At 48.8% G+C, this 26,646-nt stretch overlaps 1 protein-coding gene across 1 annotated transcript in view; it reads right to left on the reverse strand.

Annotated features, from left to right (window-relative positions):
* Positions 1 to 483: 483 nt before the first annotated feature.
* The window catches only part of LOC119966836 (adhesion G-protein coupled receptor F1-like), a 99,980-nt gene continuing 73,817 nt past the window's right edge, over positions 484 to 26,646 (reverse strand). Inside the window, exons 9-12 of the mRNA XM_038798807.1 lie at positions 14,707 to 14,748; positions 14,569 to 14,625; positions 4,157 to 4,224; positions 484 to 1,133 (exon numbers count right to left, since the gene is read on the reverse strand). Coding sequence (XP_038654735.1) covers positions 4,189 to 4,224; positions 14,569 to 14,625; positions 14,707 to 14,748 — 135 coding nt within the window. The 3' untranslated portion in view covers positions 484 to 1,133; positions 4,157 to 4,188. The remainder of the gene's footprint in view (positions 1,134 to 4,156; positions 4,225 to 14,568; positions 14,626 to 14,706; positions 14,749 to 26,646) is intronic.

Here is a 26,646-nt window from a genome sequence, read left to right on the forward strand (position 1 = left end):
CAATGGGTGACACAAAAAATAATCTTTCACAACCTCAGGATGTCCCAGAGCACTTCATAGCCAATAAAGCATTTTGAATGTTAGTCACAGTCATGACATAAGTGATGGCACTGTACGCCATGATGACAATGGTTTCGTCATTCAAACACATCAACTGAGTCAAGTTTTATTTCTCTCTAATTAAAACTGGGGTTGGGATTTCACCCCCCCCCCCCCCCCCCCCCCCCCCCGGCCCGAACAGCCGCCCCGTGGAAAATGCCAGCTTGGCACCTTCGCAGTACCAACCTGACATCCTGGAAGTGTCCATTCCAGCTGCCAGTGCCACCTATGCACCTTGGCAGTGCCAGGCTAGCACCCATGTGGCACTGTCAGGGTGCAAGGCTGGCAGTGCCAGGGTCTCCAGGTGGCACCAGCAGCACGCGGGTACCACATTGTCCAAAGGCATGCACCTGGGGGCTTCCAGCCCCCGTGGATACCCCCACAAGTGCAGTTCAACCTGGCCCCCATTTGTTTTAAACCCAAATGCACATTATTAAAAGAAAAAGATACATTTTGGAGGACATCGACTGTTTGCAGCCATGAAAAATATACTACTATTTTTCCAGGGCTCAAAGCAAGAACATAATAAAATATCTGTAAAAAATAATCTTCAAACAAAACTATTGAAATAAATGAAAGTTTAACATTCCTCAATGTGTTCCCATATTCGGACATTGGCTGGACAATGATATTTCAGAAAATTCATCATTAGATATTTGAACAATTAGACAAGGTGTTCACATGAGGGATTAAGCAACAGTACCAATGTAGCCTTTATTGTCAAACCATGAGGATAAAAAACAATTGTCCCCTGTACTTTGGAGACTTGGAGGCAGTGAAGGCACATAGCTTCGCAATCGGTTGTGCTGTCTCAGGATGCAGTGAATTTGTGCTTTTCACATGATTTCACTGAACCATTCAGAAGTTACTCAAGGATGGTAGCACAGTACATTGTAATTCCCATGTGCCACGATTATAATTAATTCACATCTCCAATTATAAAATATAAGCGCCAATATCTCATTATATAAGTAGAATGTCCTGCAAAGTACCATGATCTCTTCAGTATAAATGTTGAATAATATTCCAGGATTCTATAAAACATGAACAGAGCAAAAAATAAGGATCAGGGTCAATTAGGAGTCAAGTATCACAGTGTATTGTTGACTATCTGGGGCTGGATTCTCATTCGGCGGGATCCTCCGCTTCGCCGGCAGTGCACTCACGCCCAAGCATTTCCCGACAATGTGGGGATGCCAACAATGGGAAATCCCATTGGCCAGCTGGTGGGATGGAGGATCCCATTGACAGAGGATCCTGCTGCCAGGAAACGGCTGCGGCGGGATAGAGAATCCCACACCCAAAGTTACTCTGCAAGTACCACATTTCTGAAGTGTTTGAGAATGTGACCAAGTTTATTTGATTTCACAATCAGTTCGATGCAGCACCAATTTTTAATTGAGGCAGGAAAGTCGAATTAATGTGGGAGTTCAGCCATTATATTATTGAATGATGGAGCATGCTTAAGGAATTTATGGCCTATTCCTGCTCCTAGTTCTTTCTTATGTCTTAAATAGGGAAGGATGATGCTAAGGGCCCAAATTCCAGTCAGGAGCCTCACCACCTATTCGCTCTGCTAAGCCAATGAGGTCTGCGCTGACTCGGCTATGTACATGGATGATGTCTATACACTCAAAGACCTGCTGTACGGTGAACTAGCCACTGGTCTACTTCCTGCCTGCCACTGTACCTTCGTGCCAAACACATCGGTGAGTGAGAAATGGGGATGGCCAACATTGACATTGGCAAGGAGACAGTAATATCAGGAGGCTGACTGTTTGAAGGGGCAGTGGAAGAGCCGAGGAGAAACAGAAAGCACAGCTGGCTGAGAAGAGGACCCAGAGTAAACAGAAGTCAGCGGATCCTGCACCTTCTCAGTCCATTGTCTTCCTCTGCAGCCAATGCAGCAGAGACTGTTGTGCTATGGTGGAGCACCAGAATTGACCACCATGGTGTGAAGTGTGGCCTTGTGAGACGGAAGGCTGCCAAGACGTCCTGCAATGGGCTCATTATGTTTTTTTACAGAGGTGTAGATGCTGTTCCAAGAAACAAACATGGCAAGTTTTAAAAAACAAAATAATAATTTGTGGAGCTGGTGGGATCAACTGCGCCTTTGCTACTCCAGCAAAATTAATGTAGGCTGCTGCCAGTTGAGCCTTGGCCCAGTTAGTCCCCTTCTTCTCATCCATCCACTGCCACCTCCAGCTTGGGCAAAGTCTTTGCCAGCATCCCAATAAAAGGAGACTGTCTGATTTGGTTCAGGTGACTGATCAGTTCAGACACTGTGAGACTTATGTGGGGGGGACAGTGGGCACCCTGACAATGCTTGACATTTGATGGCTCAGACGGCCTGGTGGGTGTTTCTCGTTCCATTTGGCTCCTTACCATACAAAGAGCAAGGAGAATTCTGAGACAACAGGAGGTACAGAAAGATTGGGGAAAATACAATGACACAACTAGTCACTGAAAAGTCCATTTTGCTCAAGACAGGAATATTGGCTAAGATTTTGAAAATGATGTGAAATGGTCTAAAACCCCGTCACTGATCTTAGTTGATTTGCAATACCTCAGTATGTTTATTCCCCAGTCTTTAACAAAGGTGATATGCATATTTTTGTACAATGGATCCTCACTTTTAGTCAATTATTCTCATATTTTATGTACATCACCATTTCTATTTGTGTTTTTCATGTTGCTATTCCCTGTGTAACAGCTGGTTTAATTCTGAGGTTGCTGGTGCTTTAGAGATTATCGCTTGCACAATTTAGGGCATATAAACTGCAGTGCACACCAAATTGATAGTGTGGAAACCTAACTTGACCATCTGAAGCATCATGGGATACACAACATAAAGTCTTAAAGGGTCTCATTGTAAATTGCTTTCTATTACCTCATTAGGGGCTGGTTTAGCTCACTCGGCTTAATCGCTGGCTTTTAAAGCAGGCCAAGCAGGCCAGCAGCATGGTTCGATTCCCGTACCAGCCTCCCCGAACAGGCGCCAGAATGTGGCGACTAGGGGCTTTTCATAGTAACTTCATTGAAGCCTACTCGTGACAATAAGCAATTTTCATTTCATTTAATTTCATCTGGTTTAACATAAGATAAGTGATTTTCATTTTTCATTTCATAATTCAGTTAGCAGACAGATGGCCACTTGTCAATTGATTACATTGTCTTAAGTTTAATCATCTCTTGACGAGATCAATTCAGTTTGTATGGTGACACACACACTATTATTCAATAACAGTACATTGGAGCCAGTGACGTCAGTCAGTTAGCATGGCCTTTGTATTGTTAATGTATATTCATCTCTGTAGAATTACTGCAGTAAACATTGATGTCACCTGATCACCCCTCCTTTCTATCGGAATTGTACCTTTGTCACTGCGTAAGCCAACTGAAAGGCTCAGCAATTATCAATGTATCACCTTTGGGGGGATGGGTTTCTTATTGTGTATAAATATATTTACGTCCCTTTTGTTCCTCAGAGTGTGCCTGCTGCGACCCTTGATTCCAGCGGCCTCTCTCCTTGTGACAAGTAAAATCATTTAACCTTTAACTGTTGTTATCTGTTAAACTCCTGTAAGTCTTAAAGTCTCACTCGGATGTTAAAGGTTTCAACAATAGAAGCACCTGAAGGGTTCAGTAGATTGAGTAGCCACTGCAAACACTTCACATTGACTAGGTAGCAAAACCCCATCACTAGCTAACACTAAAATGCTTCCTGAACCTTAGTAATATTCTAAATAGGAGCAGGTAAATAGCACTGTAATGACTATTTGCCAACCTCTATTTTCCTCTGTTTGTGAGTGGGTTGAGGAAATATTGGTGGCAGTGCTGACTTATACAAGAAAAGTGTGAGGAGGCCTAACAATGTCAGCTGGAAATTTCAGTTTGGCCCTTCACCTGTTTGTGGTGACAGCACTTGTCACCAAGCTGAAAATCACAGCGGGCAGATCTCCTGCAGTAAGTCACTGATTTTATTCTTGCCCCCAATTTTTATTCCACCATCACCCCATATACATGCTCAGAATGGTTATTTTATTATCGTACTGACCTTTTGTTGGAAAATGCCGCATAACCAGATGTTCATTGTGATTTTGAAGTTGAATTGTTCAGTAGATTCTAAAAAAGGAATAAAATTCACGCTTATCAAATTAAGCAATTTATTTGATCCTTTTATGGTACTTTTTATTCTTTTTCTTAGTTCTCAAAAAATACCGGAGTAATTCAAGGTGAATCTTTTTAAACAATACTTTGTTACACAGTTTACTCAAAATGAATCATATTCTGTCTGTTAGTGGAAGAAATTGCTCTATGTATTAAAGAATTGATATAAGTAATAAGAAAGATGTTCCAGGTTTATAGCAGCACATTGCAAGGGGGAAACCAGTAGGCAAGGGTTAAAATGTTGAACCTTAAAGAAAAGTCACCTGCACTCGGCATAATTCAATCATCCTACAGGGCATTAGAATAAGAATGGGGACCCACGTACAGAAACCATGGCTCCAGCCTGTCTGTAGGAGATTCATTTTTCTGCCCAGAGCAGGTAATAAAAACACATGAACACCCTATCAAGGAGTTCGGGGAAGGGGAATATTTTGAACAAGATTCGGGAAATTGTAAAGATGCATTAGAACATAGAACAGTACAGCACAGAACAGGCCCTTCGGCCCTCGATGTTGTGCCGAGCAATGATCACCCTACTTAACCACGTAACCCGTATACCCGTAACCCAACAATCCCCCCATTAACCTTACACTACGGGCAATTTAGCATGGCCAATCCACCTAACCCGCACATCTTTGGACTGTGGGGGGAAACCGGAGCACCCGGAGGAAACCCACTTGTATTAGAAATCATTTTCCCAATAAGGGGCCCAGAAAAATAAGCCTCCTGATCACCTTGTATTGTTTGGAATAAATCAATGATGCCAATGCCTGCTGGTAACTCTGAAAGCACTTTGAACATATATGTTTGTAACCCTGAATATGATCAGAGCTGACTTTTGCAAACTAAGGGTAGCAGCAGAATCTGTCTCTCCTGTGTGCGCACAGCAATATTGAATGAACGCAACTTTTACAACTCCACGCGGTTGAAATGACTCTGAGTATTCCTTCCCTCCAACACTGTCTAAGACAATAGGTGGAATGTTACCAAATTTTTTCAAAGTGTCAGGCTCACACTGAAAACTGGCGTGTAGTTCTCCAGTTGATTTGCAATACCTCAGTACTCCATCCAGGTCTTGAGCCTCTCTGAGGGAAAAAGAATGAATGGGTGCTGTTTACGCTGTCACTCTGGCGGGGCGGGGCCTGATAGAACCGGCATCCGGGCCCACAGAGATCAGGGCTCCATCGTTTTATTAAATTGAGGGGAATTTAGCGTGGCCAATCCACCTACCCTGTGCATCTTTGGGTTGTGGGGGTGAGACCCACGCAGACTAGGGGAGAATGTGCAAACTACACACAGACAGTGACCCGGGGACGGGATCGAACGTGGTTCCTCAGCGCCGTCAGGCAGCAGTGCTAATCACTGTGCGACCGTGCAGTCCGACGCATCTTTAAAGGATGCCCTAATCAGAAATGCACATCAACTCTACCCGCCACCCCCCCTGCAAACCCTGAAGTGTCAGGAGCTCTCCCCCCCCCCCCCCCCCCCCCCACTCCACTCAAGTCACCCCACATCACCAACAATTGGGGGCTCCCCCACACCCTCCATTCCCACTGTGCCTGAAAGCTCCCACCTCACTGCCTGCTCTCTTCTACCACCCCACAGCACATACATGGAAGCCCTCTCATATATTTCTACAGAGCAGAAGGAGGCCATTTGGCCCATCAAGTCTGCACCGGCCCTTGGAAAGAGCACCCCACTAAAGCCAATGCCTCCACACTATCTCCATAACCCAGTAATCCTACATAACCTTTTCGGACATGAAGGGCAATTTATTATGGCCAATCCACCTACCCTGCACATCTTTGGACTGTGGGAAGAAACCGGAGCACCCGGAGGAAACCCACGCACACACAGGGAGAACGTGCAGACTCCGCACAGACAGTGACCCAAGCCAGGAATCGAACCTGGGAACCGAGAGCTATGAAGCAACTGTGCTAACCACAGAGCTACCGTGCTGCCCTTCAATGGGGCACCGCATAAGGGCCCACCCCGCCACTGCCTCTAACACAGGTCGGCAGTGTCAGGTTGGCACAGCCAAGTGCAATCTGTACCTAGGGGCGGTGCAAGGGGGTAGTGCCAGGGCTCAGCTTGGGCATGTCCCCCTCTTCCCCCGGGGGAGAGCTATACCCACCTTTGTGCCCCAGAGAGATCCCCATGGCTGATTCTTGTTTTTAAAAAGGTATTGTAAACCTTGCTAAAATGATGGCTCATCAGCGAAGTATGTTAAGTGAGGGCAGGTGATCATGTAGTTGGGAACTCGTTATTCCTGCACTTTGCCGGTGTGAACCTCATGATGTCGCTGAGAAGGAGCGGGAAAAATCTGAAAATGTAGGGCAAGATTCTCCCTTTTGGGGACTAAGTCCCCATGCCCGCCGGGAAACGGGCGAGAATCACTCCAGACATTTTCCCTTGAAAGTCTGGGGTGATTCCCTGTTTTCCAGGGGGCTTGCAGGCCCCGGCATGCGTCCCGCAGCTCAGCTGTTGGCGGGGCCCTGCTGTCAAGACCGCACGGCCAGGTATGCATGCGGCGGTCGCAAGCGGGTCTGCGCATGCGCATGGCGGCCCACTTCGAAGAGGGTGCCGCCGACATGGCGGGCCCACACAACGGGCCTGCCGGAGGAAGATAGCTCCCCCCCACATCGTGATGGCCCACCAATCGGTGGCCCCTGATCGCGGGCCTGGCCACTGCTGAGGCCATCCCCGGAGTCAGTTTCCACCGCCCCCCCCCCTCCCAGCAGGACCGCCATCGCGGCCCCTGGGCCGAGCTCCCGCCAGGTGGTACCAAATCTGAACCACGCCGGCGGGAACCCGGCTAGTCGACCGCGGAGAATCTCCACGGGGGCCCCTTCCAATGGCCCTCGACCAGCGCCGCGTCGACCACGTGCGCGACTGGCAGGTCCGCAGAGAATCGTGGATTTCTGCCGTGAACGGCTATTCTCTGCCCCGCGCCGGTCGCTATTCTGGCGCGGAGGGTCAGAGAACCCCATCCGTAGTCTCTCCGGAGAGAACTGCATTTCCTGATTCTCCGATTTTCCACCTGTGTTGTCGTTCTCTCTGACAGCAATCGCAAGCAGAGAATCACCCCACCCCCAAATTCTGACGGAAACTGCACTTTAGAAATACTTAATTGGCTACAAGGTATGTTGTGGGAATCCTGAGGTTACAAAAGGTACCATATTAATGTGAGTCTTTCTTTCTTCAGATAAAATAACGAAAGTAAGCACGTTAGGTGAAGGCACAAGGATAGGTATTGGCTGGGATGACAGAATGAACGAGAGTAGGAAAGGTCTGTGTGCCGTAATGGAATATGTGACAGTGAGATGATTGCAATGAGTACATTCATATGTACAGTTAGAACTAAAGGGCCCTAAGATTACATAGGATTCTCCCATTCCACAGCATAACATCTGCTGGAGATCAGAAAGCTCATGGGAAAACAGCATTCACCTGGGGTAACTTGGGTATCGTTCTCCAAAGTCACCGCTCAAGGGTAGAAGAAGCCTTGCAGAATTTCAGGACTCAGAACACATGTAAAGTGAGGGAATAGATTCCAACAGAGGAAAAAATTCCATAAGTAAAAAATTATGAAGCACGTATTAATTCATAAAGGAAACATCAAGAGGAGACCTGAATGGATGAAGATCAACAGGATTGGCAGCTGGAATAGCTGACAGAAAGGGGATTGTACTACTGGACCTTCAGAACATCAGCCCAACCAGATTTTCAATTATTTCTATGTAAGTAAGTAAACTTTGAATCACTAAAATCTGTATTTCCAGTATCGTAATTCAGTCACTGGATGATGTTTATAAACGGAGGAAAAGGATGTTTTACAAAAACATCACTGCGCTTCTCAGTTATTTTCTCAGTTCAAACTTGGATAAGGATAGCTCCTGTTCATTGCCACTGTTACCACACCGGGACCAGACCCCAATCTTTATGAGGAAACGGGATGAGGCTGCAACAATTTCTCAATATGCAGGGCGCAATTCAGCAACGGTGAAGATTATGCCCGGTGCAGATCCGGATGCACCGGGTGAATAGCGGGAGAGGGCAAAATCAAATTAGCGCCTGGCGTGAACCAGTTTGCAATTCACCCGGCCCGCCCCCGATGGCGAATTCCAGATCTCGCCCAAACATGGCGAGAGTATTATTAATCTTAATTTGCATTCATTTCAATTGCTGCTCGTTCTGGGTGAGTGTGCTTAACACTCAATTTGGCTCTGTTTCGTCACTTAGCTCTGGAGTCGCCAGGTATCGTTAAGATACCGCCACAAATTTCAAGGTCAAGTTCAAAGCAATAAAACCATACACCAATTAATAAGTTCAAACAAATGAGTTTATTATAATACAATTATAATCTATTCATGCACACGCTAAGATGACTAAACTATTCCTACCACTAAATAAACCAATACCTATCTTAAAGGCCTCTTGCTCTGCACTGGTCCTCAGACTTCAGGTTGGTACGGGTTAAAAAGGGGTCAGGAGTGTCTATCTCTGGTAGCGATCGTTGTGAGGCACTTACTTGCTGGCGGCTGCTGTCCCAAACCTCTCCTCTCTCTCGGTCAAGGTCTTCTTTGGTAAAAGCTGGTCGAGAGGGCTGGTCCAGAGAGGAGGGCTGGTCAAGAAGAACAAACTAAGTTTGGGACCTGTCTTTTATAGGTCCCAGGGATTCGCGCCCTTTTGGGCGGACCCTTTACCTGCTGGGAATCGATTGGGTCTCTTCCCAATTGATTTGTTTGAATCCCCCCAATACTGAGGCTGTCCCTCAGTTACTGGGCGGGCCTTCAGGTGCTTTGTTTTCGAACCCCGCTGGTGCCGGGGTGTCTGGTTTCCCATACACTGTTGCAATCACTTCCCTATTTGTGTCCATTGTCCCTGGGATCGTTCCATTACTATGTTAACTATCCCGGAGATTGCCTCATTAGTATGCGGAATGTTGGTTTCGGTGCTGTCTGCTCTCTTAGCAGACAGAACACACATTGGCTTGGTGCAGCCTGCTTGTGCTGCAAACTTTGTCCATTTTAACCTGCAAGCTTTGCGTTCCTCCATTTTGTATTGAGGGAATGGCCAACTTCGGTGGCTACACAATCTCATTAAAGAGATTGAAGTGAATGCAGCGACTTCCCGGGAATTACCCGACTCCCCAGGAGAAGTTACGTGGTGTCATTTAGTACTCCTTTAAAAAACGTGAGCTGGCACAATGGCTTCTGAGGGGAACTGAGGAGGTGAGTAGATCTTTCCATTTTCTGGAATGCAGCTCAAGGGCACCGGAGCTGCTGCCCCAGTCCTCAGTGGGGGATGGGGGACCCATCAGGAGTGTGAGAAGCCTCTAGCTTCACAGCTGAAGGCTATTTCAAATGAGAAATTAGACTTGTTAGCTGTGAGAGTACTTCACTCTCCTCAACTCTGAAGTGCTTCCTTGCAGCCAAAGGTGCCATGTCTCAGAGGATGATTAGTGCATAGTATGTCCAGCAAACTTTGATGGTTGAACAGTGTGCCTGAACTCTAGGAGTGTCAGCACCATAGAGGCAACTTTCAACAAACAAACACTGAAGAGCAGGGCTTCACCACTGAGGAGCTTCTCGCGGCCAAAGGGTAAGTATGTGGTTGAGCTGAGGGCAGCTGAGCTCGGCCTCCCTACTGTGTCCAGCAGAGGTATGAGGTCTGGGAATTCCTGATCTAGCCACGGGTGACTGTGCAGGGTGCGGTTTGCCAGCACATCTGGCTAGCTGGATGGCACTCTGAGAGAAGGCGGGACAGTCATGGTAAAGGTGGGGGAGGCTTGGAGGATTTGAGAGCCTGGGATGGAACCCTATGGAGTGTTGGGTTCTCTTCTTCTCCAATTCTTTCCAGATAAAACTGTTCACTGGTGTGGATCCCATGGAGGCTGCCCTTACTGCACTCGTGGCAGCTAGGGTTGGGCAGATACCGTAGAAGGCAACAATGACAATGCAGGCTGGAGGTGGTACCCCATGTGCAGGGGGTCACCGCACCTCTGAAGACCCAGCCATCCATTAGACTAAGGAGGGAGCCAGAAGGACAGCCCAAGGTGTACATGTGTCATTGGTAATTCCATGAGCTGATGACACCTTGTGCTGCAGAAGACTCTGTCTCAGCAGAGAAACAATGCGGCATCTGTGCCACATCCTCCATGACATGGCACCCAATGGAGGATGAGGGCACCCATTCCTGGTGGCCCCGAAGGTCATCGCAGCCCTCAATATCTATGCCACCGGTAATTCCGGGGCTCAAGAGGGGACCTGTGTGGCGCATCCCAATATTGCGCCCATAACTGCACCCGGGAGGCGACAGGTGCTCTGTGTACCCAGGCATCAGACTATATCACCATCACCCTGGATTAGGCTCATCAAGATGCCTGGGCTGCAGGATTCATACTCTAGGAGTATGCCACACACCATGTGGACGGCCTCAGGAGATTACATGAGGCCCTCTTCCCAATGCTCCGCCCCGACAGACCAAGTTCCTGACGGCGTAGGTCACTCATGCTATTTCTTGGGGGGAACTCGGCGTGGCGGCTGCGGACTGAGTCCAGCGCCGCCACAGTTGGGGGAGAGCCAACCCGTGGGTGGGGGGGGCTTTGGCAGGGGCGAGCTTGGCCAAAGGGGTCCGCAGTGCAGGTCCCCATCCTGCACATGCGCACACAGACCAGGCAATTCTCCAGCCGTAACAACAGCTAGAGCCGGGTGCTAGAGACAGAGGATCGCTGGCTGTTTTGAGCCATTCTTTCAGTCGGAAAACGCCACCATTCCTACGCCGGCGTCAGCACTCAGTCTCAGAATTGGAGATTCCAGCCCTCTGTGTCTCCAGAGGAAGGGAATTCTCTGGTGAGTAACTCACTTCCTGAATTCCCAAAGCCTGTCTACCATCTACAAGGCATAAGTCAGGAATGTGTTGAAATGATTTCCATTTGCCTGGATGAGTGCATCTCCAACAACACTCAAGAAGCTAATAAAGTAATACAGTGAATAAAGTATTTTCCAGAAATCACGTTTCTGTTCCAGCATTCAATAGGTTGATGCCACTAATATGCCAACTAACTTCATATACCCACCATTGCCACATGTCTGTTAACATCTTTGGACAACAAAAATGCATTAATCTCAGTTTTAAAATTAACAACTAATCTGGCATTATTGCTATTTGCAGAAGAGAGTTCTAAACTTTGTTACTCTTAACAGTCATTCCAAACCTTTCTCGTGAAAGGCCGGCTCCAGATTTTGGACTATGTCATCCAGTCCTAGCTTCTCCAATCAGAAGAATAAAAGCAAAAAACTGTGGATGCTGGAGATCTGAAACAAAAACGTTAAGTGCTGGAAGAACTCTGCAGCTTTTCTTCCAAAGAAGAATCATATTGCTCCTGCTTCTCAATGCACGATGCTGCCATGCCTGATGAGTACTTCCAGCACTTTCTGTTTTTATTTACTCCTTATCTATCTTACCTGTTACCCTTAATAATGTGAAAACGTTGATCAAATCGTCTCTTAAATTTCTAAATTCCCTGGAATACAACCTTAGTTTGTGCAATCTCTCCTTGTAATTTAATCCTTGGTGTCTGAGTATGCTTCTCGGAAATCTGCACTACAATTCCTCAATTCCCCCAAGGTCAATGTATCCTTCCTGAGGCAAGGTTCTCCGATTTGCTCAATGCTCCAGGTGCAATCTGATCATGGGTTAGATGGCAACCAAGGACCCAGAGAAGAGATTTAGAATTACTAATGGTACCATGATTCAAATTGGGGGAAGAATTACTATTTATTTCAATGTCGTTTAGAAGATCAACAGCTGATAGAAATTGAGAGAGGACAGAAAGCAAATATATCTATGCAGCCCAATTAACAAACACTATGGTGAAACGTTTGCCGATGTACCATTGAACTTGTTCTTTACAACAGCCATGATGAGTATGTTCTGGAAGTACAAGGTGTGTGGAATTGAAGAGGAGAGGTTGTCATCTACATCGGATATAGGGGCTAGATTCTCTGATTCCCCAGCCGCATGGTTCTCGGCTGGCAGTGAAATAGAAATAGAGAAATACAGCACAGAACAGGCCCTTCGGCCCACGATGTTGTGCAGAACTTTTGTCCTAGGTTAATCATAGAATTTTGGACACTAAGGGTAATTTGTCATGGCCAATCCACCCAACCTGCACATCTTTGGACTGTGGGAGGAAACCGGAGTACCCGGAGGAAACCCACGCACACACGGGGAGGATGTGCAGACTCCACACAGACAGTGACCCAAGTCGAAATCGAACTTGGGACCCTGGAGCTGTGAAGCAATTGTGCTTTCCACAATGCTACCGTGCTGCCCTTAAGAAGAAATTAATCTACACTCCATTATTCTACCCTAATCCATGTACCTATCCAATAGCTGCTTGAAGGTCCCTAACGTTTCCGACTCAACTACTTCCACAGGCAGTGCATTCCATCCCCCACTACTCTCTGGGTAAAGAACCTACCTCTGACATCCCCCCTATATCTTCCACCATTCACCCTAAATTTATGTCCCCTTGTAAAGGTTTGTTCCACCCGGGGGAAAAGTCTCTGACTGTCTACTCTATCTATTCCCCTGATCATCTTATAAACCTCTATCAAGTCGCCCCTCATCCTTCTCCGTTCTAATGAGAAAAGGCCTAGCACCCTCAAACTTTCCTCGTAAGACCTACTCTCCATTCCGGGCAACATCCTGGTAAATCTCCTTTGCACCTTTTCCAAAGCTTCCACATCCTTCCTAAAATGAGGCGACCAGAACTGCACACAGTACTCCAAATGTGGCCTGACCAAGGTTTTGTACAGCTGCATCATCACCTCACGGCTCTTAAATTCAATCCCTCTGCTAATGAACGCTAGCACACCATAGGCCTTCTTCACAGCTCTATCCACTTGAGTGGCAACTTTCAAAGATCTATGAACATAGACCCCAAGATCTCTCTGCTCCTCTACATTGCCAAGAATCATACCGTTAACCCTGTATTGCGCATTCATATTTGTCCTTCCAAAATGAACAACCTCACACTTGTCAGGGTTAAACTCCATCTGCCACTTCTCAACCCAGCTCTGCATCCTATCTATGTCTCTTTGAAGCCGACAACAGCCCTCCTCACTATTCACAACTCCACCAATCTTCGTATCATCTGCAAATTTACTGACCCACCCTTCAACTCCCTCATCCAAGTCGTTAATGAAAATCACAAACAGCAGAGGACCCAGAACTGATCCCTGCGGTACGCCACTGGTAACCGGGCTCCAGGTTGAATATTTGCCATCCACCACCACTTTCTGTCTTCTGTCGGTTAGCCAGTTCATTATCCAACTGGCCAAATTTCCCACTATCCCATGCCTCCTTACTTTCTGCATAAGCCTACCATGGGGAACCTTATCAAATGCCTTACTAAAATCCATGTACACTACATCTACTGCTTTACCTTCATCCACATGCTTGGTCACCTCCTCAAAGAAGTCAATAAGACTTGTAAGGCAAGACCTAGCCCTCACAAATCCGTGCTGACTATCCCTAATCAAGCAGTGTCTTTCCAGATGCTCAGAAATCCTATCCCTCAGTACCCTTTCCATTACTTTGCCTACCACCGAAGTAAGACTAACTGGCCTATAATTCCCAGGGTTATCCCTATTCCCTTTTTTGAACAGGAGCACAACATTCGCCACTCTCCAATCCTCTGGTACCACCCCTGTTGACAGCGAGGACGAGAAGATCATTGCCAACGGCATTGCAATTTCATTTCTTGCTTCCCATAAAATCCTTGGATATATCCCGTCAGGCCCGGGGGACTTGTCTATCCTCAAGTTTTTCAAAACGCCCAACACATCTTCCTTCCTAACAAGTATCTCCTCGAGCTTACCAGTCTGTTTCACACTGTCCTCTCCAACAATATGGCCCCTCTCGTTTGTAAATACTGAAGAAAAATACTTGTTCAAGACCTCTCCTATCTCTTCAGACTCAATACACAATCTCCCGCTACTGTCCTTGATCGGACCTACCCTTGCTCTAGTCGTTCTCATATTTCTCACGTATGTGTAAAAGGCCTTGGGGTTTTCCTTGATCCTACCCGCCAAAGATTTTTCAGTGGGATTCTGTCTTCCCGCTTCTTGTCAATGGGATATTGAAGCCACCTCATGCTGCCAGGAAACTCACAGGCGGGCATGCGCTGCCAACAGGAAAAGAAAATCCCAGAGACCGGAGAATTCCGGCTATGGCATTGACATTAGAATGTGAAGAGCTACATTCTGACAGAAACTGAAATAAACTTACCGTATTTTGGTAAATTACTGACGACCCAAAACTCTTGTGCCTTAGGGCCTCTTGTACCTAATGGAATAATCAGAACATAAAAAGTTTAACTGATGTGAAGAACTGATGAACGTGGGGCATCTAATGATTGCAACTTACCTTACTGTCCATAATTATGCCAAAAACCAAAATAAAGAGTCCCTGAAAAAAAGAGAAAAGTATCCATAAACCCATAAACAAACTTCTAACTAATCACACAGAACATGAGCAAGATAAATTGTTTGTCCACATTACTCTGGCTTAAATAGTACATTTTCACAAACTTTTCTGATTAGTTATAGCCAGCAAGGTTATAGCTGTGATGATAAACTTGGTTCATCTTTTATCCTGTTACAATTTCTCCCACTCCCATTGCTAACAACTCCTCTTAGCTCTTGATTCTAGCATTTCTACTTGTCCATGTTCTGTATGTATAAAGTATGAGCTGAAAAATGTTTCCAATCTAAATACTTTTCCAACTTGAGAAGGGAGGTAATTTTCTTTAATTTGAAGACTATTATCAGGGGGTGACCAAAGCATCAGTCGGACAACATGATAAAATTCCAATAGATTCTTTATCTCTCCTCTACTTGTCTCTCCTTCGAACCATTTCTTAAATTCCATCTCTATGGCCAGGCTTAATATCTCACATATCTGATGTAATATCTTGTTATATACCTTGGCAGAAAATTTGGTTTGATAATGCACCTAAAGCACCTTGGGATGCTTTATTATGTTAAAAATGTTATTGCTAGTTTCACAAAAAATACCACAGAGGTGAGCTCCATTGAGCAACCAGAAGTTATGGTGAGATTGCTAGCAGCTATATAGGAAGCTGATAATTAACGTTGACAGCATGAACTGATCTTACAATGAGATACATGGATATACACAGAATGGCTTTCACAAATCTTCCAAAAAGCAGTGGAGGCTGGATTACTGAATCTACCCAAGGCTGAATTGGACAGATTTTTGACCAGCAAGGAAGTTAAGAGTAATGGAGGGCAGGCAGGAAATTGAACTTAAGGTCATAATCAGATCGGCCATGAAGGAATCGGAAATTGGAACCGATCAGATAAGCCGAATGGTCTATTTCTGTTCCTATTCATTATGATGTTATAGGAATTCATTGTTTGGATATTTCTATGTGTGTATACCTGATAAATTATGGGCGCGATTCTCCGCTGCCGCGCCGCATCGGGAAAGCCGTCGTGAACTCGGTCGAGTTCAATGACGACGCAAAATGGCCCCGATCGCAATCCATTCTGGCCCTGGGAATGGGCTAGCATCGGGGTCGCGTGAAACACGGGGGGAGGGGGTGACGTCGGAAGCGTGCAATGCCCGAATGACGCCACTCCACGTCGTAAAAGGGCGCGATCCACGCACAAAATGGAGGGGTGGGGAAAATGTCGAAGCCACGGAGGGCCGCCTCGAGGTTCCGTGATACGGACCTAGAGACCCTCCTCGATGAGGTGGAGCAGTGCAGGGGCATCCTCTGCCCAAGACGAGTGCATCGCCACCCTTCCAGCATTGTGTGACAGACCTGGCGCAAGGTGGGCATGGCAGTCAGTGCTGTGGGGCAGACCCCTCGGTCTGGGGAGCAGTGCCGCAAGAGGCTCCACGACCTCACCAGGGCTGCCAGGGTAAGTGCCACGAGGGTGCCCCTGGGTCACAACCCCCCCCCCCCCCCCCCCCCCCCCCCCACAATGTCCCTCATCACCCACATCCTCCCCGGGCACAAGGGGGAGGGGGAGGGGGGCGAGAGTGAGTGGAGGGTGGTTAACAAAGTTGTCACAGACACACATGAGCGCTGCGACCCCCTGGAGAGATGCCATTGTGTTGCTGCAACTTTCCCCCCAACCTGTGCCAATATCTGAATGCCCTGATGATACTTGCCGAATTGTGATGCTCTATCTATGCGCCCCCCCCCCCCCCCCCCAACAGGACAAGACTGCTCACAACAGCCGGGAGCGGAACAGAACCGGAGGGGTTCACCCATTATGCACCCCCTGACAGTGTTCGAGCAGAGGGCACTGGACCTTGCTGGGGGATCTGCCACCCGGGAGGTCGCGCAATGCGAGGTTGGAGGTGCAGAACCAAGTGAGACAACCCTGCATGACAACCTCCCCCCCCCCCCCCCCCCCCCCCCCCCGGCCCCCAGCCCATCCTCTGTCCCCTCACACTCTACCCACTGGACCCCCCCATCCTCTGTCCCCTCACACTCTAACCACTGGACCCCCCATCCTCTGTCCCCTCACACTCTAACCACTGGACCCCCCATCCTCTGTCCCCTCACACTCTGCCCACTGGACCATTCTACGCCCGGCACAGCGTGTCTAACTCACCCCGTATTATTCTGTTCCCTAGGGCGTGCTGACGAACTTCCAGGACCATCTGCTGCCACACACGCGACCATCCACGACAACCACTGCACCCAGAACCGCACGCCAGAGGGTGGCAGGAGGTCAGCCAGGAGTGCCATCCTCCAAATCCGGGACTCTCGAGCAGGACGTACAGAGGACGGACAGTGATGACTTTCATGGCTGTGCGTTGCCCGAAGGTCGGGCCGTGAGACAGGACAGGAAGGGGTCAATGGACCCAGACGCACAGAGGACGGCGACGCAGTCAACGGACTCACCTGACGCTGAACCATATATGGGCCGCGTGCGCCCTGCGCTGGGACATGACTGGGACCAGGACACTCCTGAATTTCTGACAGACGAGGAGCTAGAGCTTGCGGCACTGCTGTCTCCCACACCATCCACCATCCCAGAGACACTCACCTCGGTTGGGCAATTAAGTGATGAGGCTCCCGGGTCACGGTCTGGGTCGCACCACACAGCTGAGCCGGTACAGCAGGTGGAGGTAGGAGCTGCCGAGGGGCTGGACTGTCAGAGGGCAGCCCAGGCCCAGCATCCAGCTGCCGCCCAGATGTTTCCCGGTTTCCTTGATTTACTCGACTGCAGAGCCGATGCATTTTGAAACCCAGGGACACAATGACGGGATGAGGACCGTCTTCCAGCAGCTGCAGAGGCAGTTAGAGGAGTCAAACTGCGTCCAGGAGCAGGGAGTGGTGCCGCTCATGGCAGCCACCCAGGCCGACACCGCACGGGTGGCATCAAGGCAATGGGTGAAACGGTTTCGGCCATGGGTCAGGTTCTGCAAGGTGTTGGGCTTCATGTGCACGCGTCACCCACGGCCCTGGAGAGGGCTCTCACAGGCAGCAATGCGCCAGAAGCAACATGAAATTGCCGGCATGCTACGGGTCCTGGCCGAGTCTCACCAGGCCATGGCCCAGTCCCAGTCCCAGCACGCCATGGCACAGTCCCAGCAGTCAGTCGCGGAGAGCATCAACCACCTGACACACGTGCTGAATGGCGTTGCGCACTCACAGGTTGAGGTTACACTGTCCCTGGCGGGAATGTCTCACTCCCTAGACTCCGTCTCTGCGAACGTTCGGGCCCTGGTCGATACAGTTGCAGGCCTCCAGGACTGGCAGCGCCAAGTGTCGGTGGGGCGATGAGACACCTCCCCACTCGCACCTCCGTCCCACAGTGAGGCCCGGGGGCCATCAGGCTCCCCGAGGGACGAGGAGGTTCCGGGGCCCGTCCCATTAACTCCATCACGGGACGTCCCTGAATGCTCGGCCTCCCCCCGTCCCGTCCCTGGTGCATTGGGTGGGCAGCGGGCAGAGCAGAGTGGCATCACTTCATCCAAAACGCCCGCGGAGCAGCCTGGCCCATCAAGGCCGGGTCACCCCAGGAAACGAGTGCCGACGGGGAGACATGGCGCGGGGCGTGATTCTCAGCAGTCCGCCTCCATTCCTGCTGTACCATCTGGGGATTCACTTAGACGTAGTGGTAGGGCCTGTATGAAGAGGGACACATAGTAAGTTGGCACGGGTGAAGGGCACAGTTTAGTTGTAGGGGCTAGGGCATCTGTACATAATATTCACCATTAAAATCACTGTTGCACCTAACTTGTAAGACTGTGTGATGTTTCCGTTGCCACGGGGATCGTGATGGTGACCGAGTGTCGCTGGGGTTGACGAGCGGTGAAACTTCGGTGCCGGGTGTGCAGTCCCCCCCCCCACCTGCCACAGTCGGACACTGTAGTCCTCGGCACTCCGACGCCAGCTACCCCACGCGGGCACGTGATGAAGTGTCCCTGACGAACTCAGCGACCACTGAGATGGATGCTTCAGCTATTGCCATAAGTCAGACTTTGTCTAACGATTCTGAGCTCACAGCCCATCGCAGAGCGGGCTGTCATCATTCAACATGGCACTGATCACACCCACTGACACGGCCATCAATGACGTGCCATACCGTTCTGCCGCAGTGGTAAGGGTGATCTAGAAGATAGAGCAGTGTACACAGAGCGGGGGGATGGGGACCGGGGGGGGGGGGGGGGGGAGGGGGGGGGGGTTGTGGTGGGAGTTGTGTGCTGACCGTCTGCACGACTGGCGATGCAGGTGGTAGTGTTCAGCGATGCCGTCGCACGCGATGCGTGAATCTTGCAGCCACCAACGCGTCGCGTGCCCGCTGTCTTCGCCGGTGCCGTCGTGCAGCCTCCTGGACGTTACCAGCACCCGGATTGTGTCTGTGTGCTGCGCCCGATGCACTACCAACCTCCTCCTCGTCCACCTCCTCCTCCTCCACCTCCTCCTCCGTGTTGGCACCACTGCCAGTGGCTTCTCCCTCCGACTCCTCCACCAGGGCATCTCCCCTCTGCATTGCGATGTTGTGCAACGCACAACAGACCACAACAATGCGAGCGACCCTGTCGGGCTGGTACTGCAGGGCCCCTCCGGAGCGGTCCAGGCACCTGAATCTCATTTTCAGAAGACCAAAGCAGCGCCCTCACCACACCTTGGTTGCTGTATGGGCCTCAGTGTAAAGGGGTCTCCGCGTTGGTCTGAGGCCTCCGTATGCGCGTCATCAGCCAAGACCTCAGTGGATAACCCCTGTCGCCCAGCAACCAGCCCCTCAGCCGGGGGGCCAGTCCCTCAAACATAGCAGGGATGAATGACTGTGCAAGAATGTACGCATCATGCACACTCCCAGGGAACCTTGCGCACACGTGCATGATCGTCATGTGGGGGTCAAATACCACCTGGGTGTTCATGGAGTATGTCCCCCTCCTGTTAGTGAACACCTCCCTGTTGCCTGCAGGCGGGCGCATGGGGACGTGAACACAATCAATCACTCCCTGGACCATCGGTATCCCGGCCACGTTGGCAAATCCACGGGCTCGTGCTTCTTGATTTGCTCGGTCCTCGGGAAAGGTGATGTAGCGGTCAGCGATGGCAAACAGGGCATCGGTCACATCCCGGATGCACCTGTGGACCGACGCCTGCGATATCCCGGATAGGTCCCCACTTGGAGACTGGAAGGAGCCGGTAGCATAAAAGTTAAGTGCCACCGTCACCTTGACGGCAACCGGTATCGCGTGTCCTCCTCCCGTTCCACGTGAGGCGAGGTGCGACACGCGTTGGCAGATATGTGCGACCGTCTCTCTGCTGAACCGGAGTCTCCTCCTGCAGGTGATGTCCGGCAGTGTCTCGAAAGAGATCCAGGCACGGTACACCCTAGGCCTCGATCGTCGCCTCTGGCGCCCTGGCTCCACCATCAATGTCTCCTCCTCCTCCTCCTCCGCCCCCCATGCTGCTCGACATCAGTGCCCGCATCCTGTGCCATCCTCAGTGTTTGGGGGGGTCAATGCTCCCCTCGGCATCCCCCTGGACATGCCGGCCAGTATAGAAGACCATTCAGCCCATTGAGTCTGCACTGACCCTCCTAAAGAGCATCCTACCTGGGCCCACTTCCCCACCCGATCCCTGTACCCACAGCTAATCTAAGGGGCAATTTAGCATGGCCAACCCACTTAACATGCACATTTTTAGACTGTAGAAGGAAATCGCAGCACCCAGAGGAAACCCACGCAGACACAGGGAGAACGTATAAACTCCATACTGACAGTCACCCAAGGTCGGATTTGAACCCGGGTCTCTGGCATTTCTGCTTCTTCCTAACACTAGACAAATTCCATGTACTAGTTATTTTCGGGATTGCAGCAAACTACTTGTGCACTTTAAAAATGCTGCTTCTAGCTTGTCCATTGCATGTCAGAGAGATGCTTGGCTCAGCAACGCCTGTGTGGCTGCATGATCAGGCTGAGGAGTAAGGCGCAGTTAGCTTCATCTGATGTATCAAAAATAACAGCAATGAAACAAGGAGAAGGGCCAAAAACATTGTCATTCAGAACTGTTTTGAATAAGTGATGCCTATTCTTCTTTATACGCTCATTCAGCTGGTATTTGGATACCACGCCTCAAATCTCTGAGGACATGAGAACAGTTCCTAAGGTGCCTTCTATGTGGGGGGAGTCTTGCTGGCTTTTTGAATGATCTTGTCACATCCTGCCAACCAGAAAAATACCCATTTATGCCAACTCTCTGTTAGCTAGCTAATCTTCAACCTATGCCAATATGTTGCCCCTTACTCCATGAGCTTTTGTTTTATGTAATAACCTTTGATGTGGCACCTTATCAACAACCTTATAGAAACTAAGTGCAGTATATCCACTGTTTCCTCTTTATCCACAGCACATGTGACTCCTTCAAAGAACTCCAGTAAATTGGTTAAACAAAGTTTCTCTTTCACAAAACCAAGTTAACTCTGCCTGATTGCCTTAATTTTTTCCAAGTGCCCTACAATAATATCTTTAATAATGGCTTCTAACATTTCCCATCTGACAGAGGTTAGTTTAACTGGCCTATAGCTTCCTGTTTTCTGTCTCCCTTCTTTATTGAATAAAGAACTTGTATTTTCTATCTTCCAATCTGATTGAACTTTCGCTGAATCTAGGGATTTTGGGAAAAATTAAACCAAGGCATCAACTATCTTACCAGCCACTTATTTCAAGGCCTTAGGGACACATCCATCCAGACTCAGGGATTTGCCAGCCCGCAGACCTAACAATTTTCTCAATACCGCTTCCCCGGCGATTGTAATTTTCCGGAGTTCTTCCCTGCCTTCCATTTCCTTATTTACAGCTATTTCTAAGATGCTGCTGATGTCTTCTTTAGTGAAGACCGACACAAAAAAACTGTTTAATTCATCTGCCATGACCCTACTTTACATTACCTGTTCTTCAGATGTACTTTCTATAGACCAATGCTCACTTTATTTTTATTTTTTATTTTTTTAAATTTAGAGTACCCAATTAATTTTTTTCCAATTAAGGGGCAATTTAGTGTGGCCAATCCACCTATCCTGCACATCTTTGGGTTGTGGGGGCGAAACCCACGCAAACACAGGGAGAATGTGCAAACTCCACACGGAGAGTGACCCAGGGCCGGGATCGAACCTGGGACCTCAGCGCCGTAGGCAGCAGGGCTAACCCACTGCGCCACCGTGCTGCCCCAATGCTCACTTTATAACCTCTCATTTAAATATCTACAGAAACTATTACTGTCCACTTTTATATTACTGGCTAGCTTTCTCTTGACCTCTATTTTTTCCCTCCTTACTAATCTTTTTGTCATTCTTTGATGTTCTTTATATCCTTTTCAATCTTAATAATAATCGATTACTGGCACAAGTAGGCTTCAATGAAATTACTGTGAAAAGCCCCGAGTCGCCACATTCTGGCGCCTGTTAGGGGAGGTTGGTACAGGAATTGAACCCGCGCTGCTGCCTTGTTCCGTATTACAAGCCAGCTATTTAGCCCAGTGTACTAAACCAGCCACTGACCTGCCAATATTCTGACCTGCCTTTGCGCAAATATATTTTTTTTCTTTAAGTTTAACACTGTCTCTAACTTATTTAGTTAACCACAGATGATGGACCCGCCCCTTGGAATTTTTCTTTCTTATTGGACTGTGTCTATTCTGTGTATATTATCCCCTTTAATGGACTGAACATCTATTGATCTATCCCTTAAGCATATTTGCCAGTTCATTTTAGCTAGCTCCATTTTTATGACCTCATAATTGCACTTAATTAAGTTTATAAGGAATGATCTTGGTTGCGCTCTTCTCTCTCTCAACTTATATGTAAAATTCAATCATTTTATGATCGCTGCTCCCTAAGGGGTATTTAATTTATCCTATCACATTGCACAATGCCAGATGTAGTGGAGCCTACCCTTCGATTTGCTCCCGAATGTGCTGTTCTAAGAAACTACCCCCCAAAACATTCTATGAACTCTTCATCTACGCTACCTTTGTCCATCCAATTTTTCCAATCCATATAAATATAAATACAAATTCCTCATGATTTTTCAGTACTTTCCTGACAAGCTTCCATGACTCCTTCGTTCATACTCTGTCCTTACAGATAGTTATGATAAGGGGCCTGTACACAACTCCCACAAGTGAATTCTTGCAACAACTTCAACGAGACCCACGGGATGACCAGATTGACCTCCCTGTGGGGCTCATGGAATATAAACTTCCTGCTGTGGGGTGGAGGCCTAACAGCAGGACTCATTGAATCAGATAGATAAAAGCCGCCCAGGATTGAAACATCTTCTGGTGATCCTGGCTGGGACTGGATGTGCTGTTGTGGACTTGCTTTTCTTTAAGTGAGTTCCTTCTCGGAACTCCTGTGAATATTATACTGCCGATGAGGAAAAATGGAAAGAGGGCTATGATTCTGGATGTCCGGACCATGGTCAAATTTCACTACAAGGGAGCAAGTTCAGAACAAATTTTAAATTGGTGCTTTTCAGGATGCTCAAAGCTTTTGATGCAGGCGCAGAAGACTGGCCCCAGTACATTGAGCAGAAACTATTTTTTTTCAGCAAATGCCATTAAAGGAGATGGCCGACAAAAGGTGATACTCCTAACCGCCTGTGAAGCCCCTTCCTTTAGCGTCATCAGAAGTCTGACCTACCCTGCGGCCACAGACTCCAAGACCTTGCACACGCTGGTGGCACTAGTGGCGGACCACTATTATCCCAAACCATCAGTGATTGTACAGAGGTACAGGTTCAACATGGGTGGGCGAACCCCGGAGAAGTTGGTCACGGAATTCTTGAAATGCCTAAGCAAGCTGGCCTAGCATTGCCACTGTGGGCCATCCCTTCAGCAGATGTTGAGGGACTGCCTCGTGTGGAATGAACTATGAATTAGCTATGAGGAGAGGTTGAATAAACTCAGTTGGTTCTCACTGGAACGACGGAGGTTGAGGGGCGACCTGATAGAGGTCTACAAAATTACGAGGGGCATAGACGGAGTGGATAGTCAGAGGCTTTTTCCCAGGGTAGAGGGGTCAATTACTAGGGGGCATAGGTTTAAGGTGCAAGGTTTAGAGTAGATGTATGAGACAAGTTTTTTACACAGTGGGTAGTGGATGCCTGGAAGTCGCTGCCGGAGGAGGTGGTGGAAGCAGGGACGATAGTGACGTTTAAGGGGCATCTTGACAAATACATGAATAGGATGGGAATAGAGGGAAATGGACCCCAGAAGTGTAGAAGATTTTAGTTTAGACAGGCAGCATGGTCAGCACAGACTTGGAGGGCCGAAGGGCCTGTTACTGTGCTGTACTTTTCTTTGTTCTTTGTGAACATTATGATGACCTAATGTAAGTTGCTGGCAGAAGCCTCCTTGGACAAAGGCCATACATAGAATACATGAAAATGCAGAGAAGGGATTCTAAGAACTCCAGAGCTCTCTAGCTATAGAAGTGAATACCATTGGGCATCCTCTATTTTGGCAAGCAATGCCCCCTAAGAATGGAGCCTGTGGGGCCCAACCACCGCCCGAGTAGTATCGTGGCCAGACCCGCTGGCCGAGGGCTTCTGCAGCTCGGCGAGACATCTCCCCTGAGCTCCAGGAGGATGACGTGCAGCGGTGCTGCACGTGTGCTTGGAGGAACCGTGGGGATCAGGGATGCCAAAATGTCAGCAAACACATCATCCTGGTCAGAAGACACACCCACCCAGAGCCAGGGTTTTACACCTAGCACCATCCAAGGAGGATGAGTGCATGTAGCTAAACTGCATTGCCGCACCAAGGATAGCCTCCTTCAAGATCACTGTCCAGGTTAACGGCCACCATCTAGAGTTAGAAATTGACACAGCAGCTGCAGTCTCAGTCATAGGACAGCAGGCGTACTGGAAAATCCATTCAGTGATCCAACACCTGGACCTAATGAACCCTAAGGCATGTTTGGCAACATACATGGGATAACCACTGGCCATCGCTGACACAACCATGACTCTGGATGCCTACAGGCAGCAATCCATTTGTTTGTCGCTGGTAGTGCTACAAGGGCCTGGACCCAGTCTGTTGGGCTGCTACTTGCTGGAGATACGCAATCTGGACTGGGAGCAGATTTGGACTGGGGGGTTGTATGAAGTCCTGGAAAAAACACAAAGGTTTTCCAGGGTGGCTTGAGGAAAATAAAGGTAGTCGTGGTCAAAGTCTACGTAGACCCAGGAACCCAACCAAAGTATTTCAGTGCCCACACAGTTCTCTATGCCCTGCTGTCAAAAGTGGACGATGGGCTCAGTCGGCTGCAAAGTCTGGGGATTATTCGTCCTGTGCAGTTCGCAGAGTGGACAGTGCCTGTAGGCCCAGTGCTGAAGCCGGGTAAAAAAAACAAGGCAATCACACCAATAGCATCAGTCAGGATTCAGCATTAGACACTATTATTGGTGGCATATGAATAAGTATTCGAACGTCACCTGGGTATTCAACTTGTGCACACGGATGCGTAAGCTGACTCCCATTGCTGACAAGATCCCCCCCCCCCCCCCCCATCCTGTTGGCGCTGAATTTTATGGACACCTTGACAGTTCAGCCTCGCAAATTCGTGAGTGGACACAAAAGGACCCGACCTTGGCCAATTTCCCCATATCGCCTTGCACAGGGGAAATCAGGGGCAACAGCCTAAGGGTTTTCATGACTCAGCAACAAGAGCTTAGCATGGAAGATGCCGTTCTCCTGTGGGAAGTCTGTGTTCTGGTGTTCTGGTCCCTAGCCAAGGCAGGAAAGCCATATTGCAGGATCTGTACAATGGACACCTAGAAGTGTCCAAGATGAAGATGCTTGCCAGAAGCTCTGTGTGGTGGTTGGGACTTGATGGCAACATCGAGAGGTTGGTGCAGCACAGCACCGCATGTCAGGAGCATCAAAAGCTCCCACCAGCAGTGTCTCTACACCAGCTCTCGGTATGGTCACATGCCGACTTTGCCTGACCTTTACAAGGGTTGATGTTCCTGCTAGTCGTTGTCGGCCACTCAGAATGGTTAGATGTTTGCCGAATGTTGTCCACCACTTCACGCACTACCATTGTGAAGGTATGCCAACCAGTTAATATCCATGGCATCCCGGAGATACTTGTTACTGTTAACGGAAACCCTTTTACCAGCAAGGAATTCTCCGACTTCAGGCAGATGCACGGTGTAAAACATATTCGGACCATCCTGTACCATCCCTCTTCAAAGGGCCTGGCTGAGCGTGTGGTACAGACTTTTAAGAGAGGCATAAAAAACAAGCCACGGGGTCCATTGAGGCAAAATTGGCAATATTCTGTTTAGCTATCGGACCACACAGCATATAACAACTGGTGTGGCGCCAACAGAGTTGCTGATGGGCCAAAGACTGAGGACACGCCTTAGCTTACATTTCATAATATTGGCAGGAAGCTGGATAGAAAAGGATCTCCAGAGAAAATACCATGGCCAACGGAAGCAGAAGAGAGGGTTCAGGCCAGATAACACGGTGTACATGCGGAATTTCGCAGGCGGTGCCCGATGGTATCTGGGGCGGTAGTAGGGAAGACTGGACCGGTCTCTTGTATGGTAAAGATCACCTTAAAGGTAGGAAGTCTGTAACAGAGTGAGTCACCTCATCCTTTTGCCTGACATCCAGGGGCCAAGGATGCAGAGATGCGTGAGATGGAGGATTCAGGTCAGACATGGAGACAGAAGCATCCATAATCTCAGATAACAGCTTGACCAAGGAGAGGAGACCTACAACACCCCCCAGACGAACGGTGCGGAATCGACCCTCCTGGACGTGGTACACACAACCCCCCCCACCCTGGG

The sequence above is a fragment of the Scyliorhinus canicula genome, chromosome 6 (genome assembly GCF_902713615.1).
Source record: "Scyliorhinus canicula chromosome 6, sScyCan1.1, whole genome shotgun sequence".
NCBI classification, from domain to species: domain Eukaryota; kingdom Metazoa; phylum Chordata; class Chondrichthyes; order Carcharhiniformes; family Scyliorhinidae; genus Scyliorhinus; species Scyliorhinus canicula.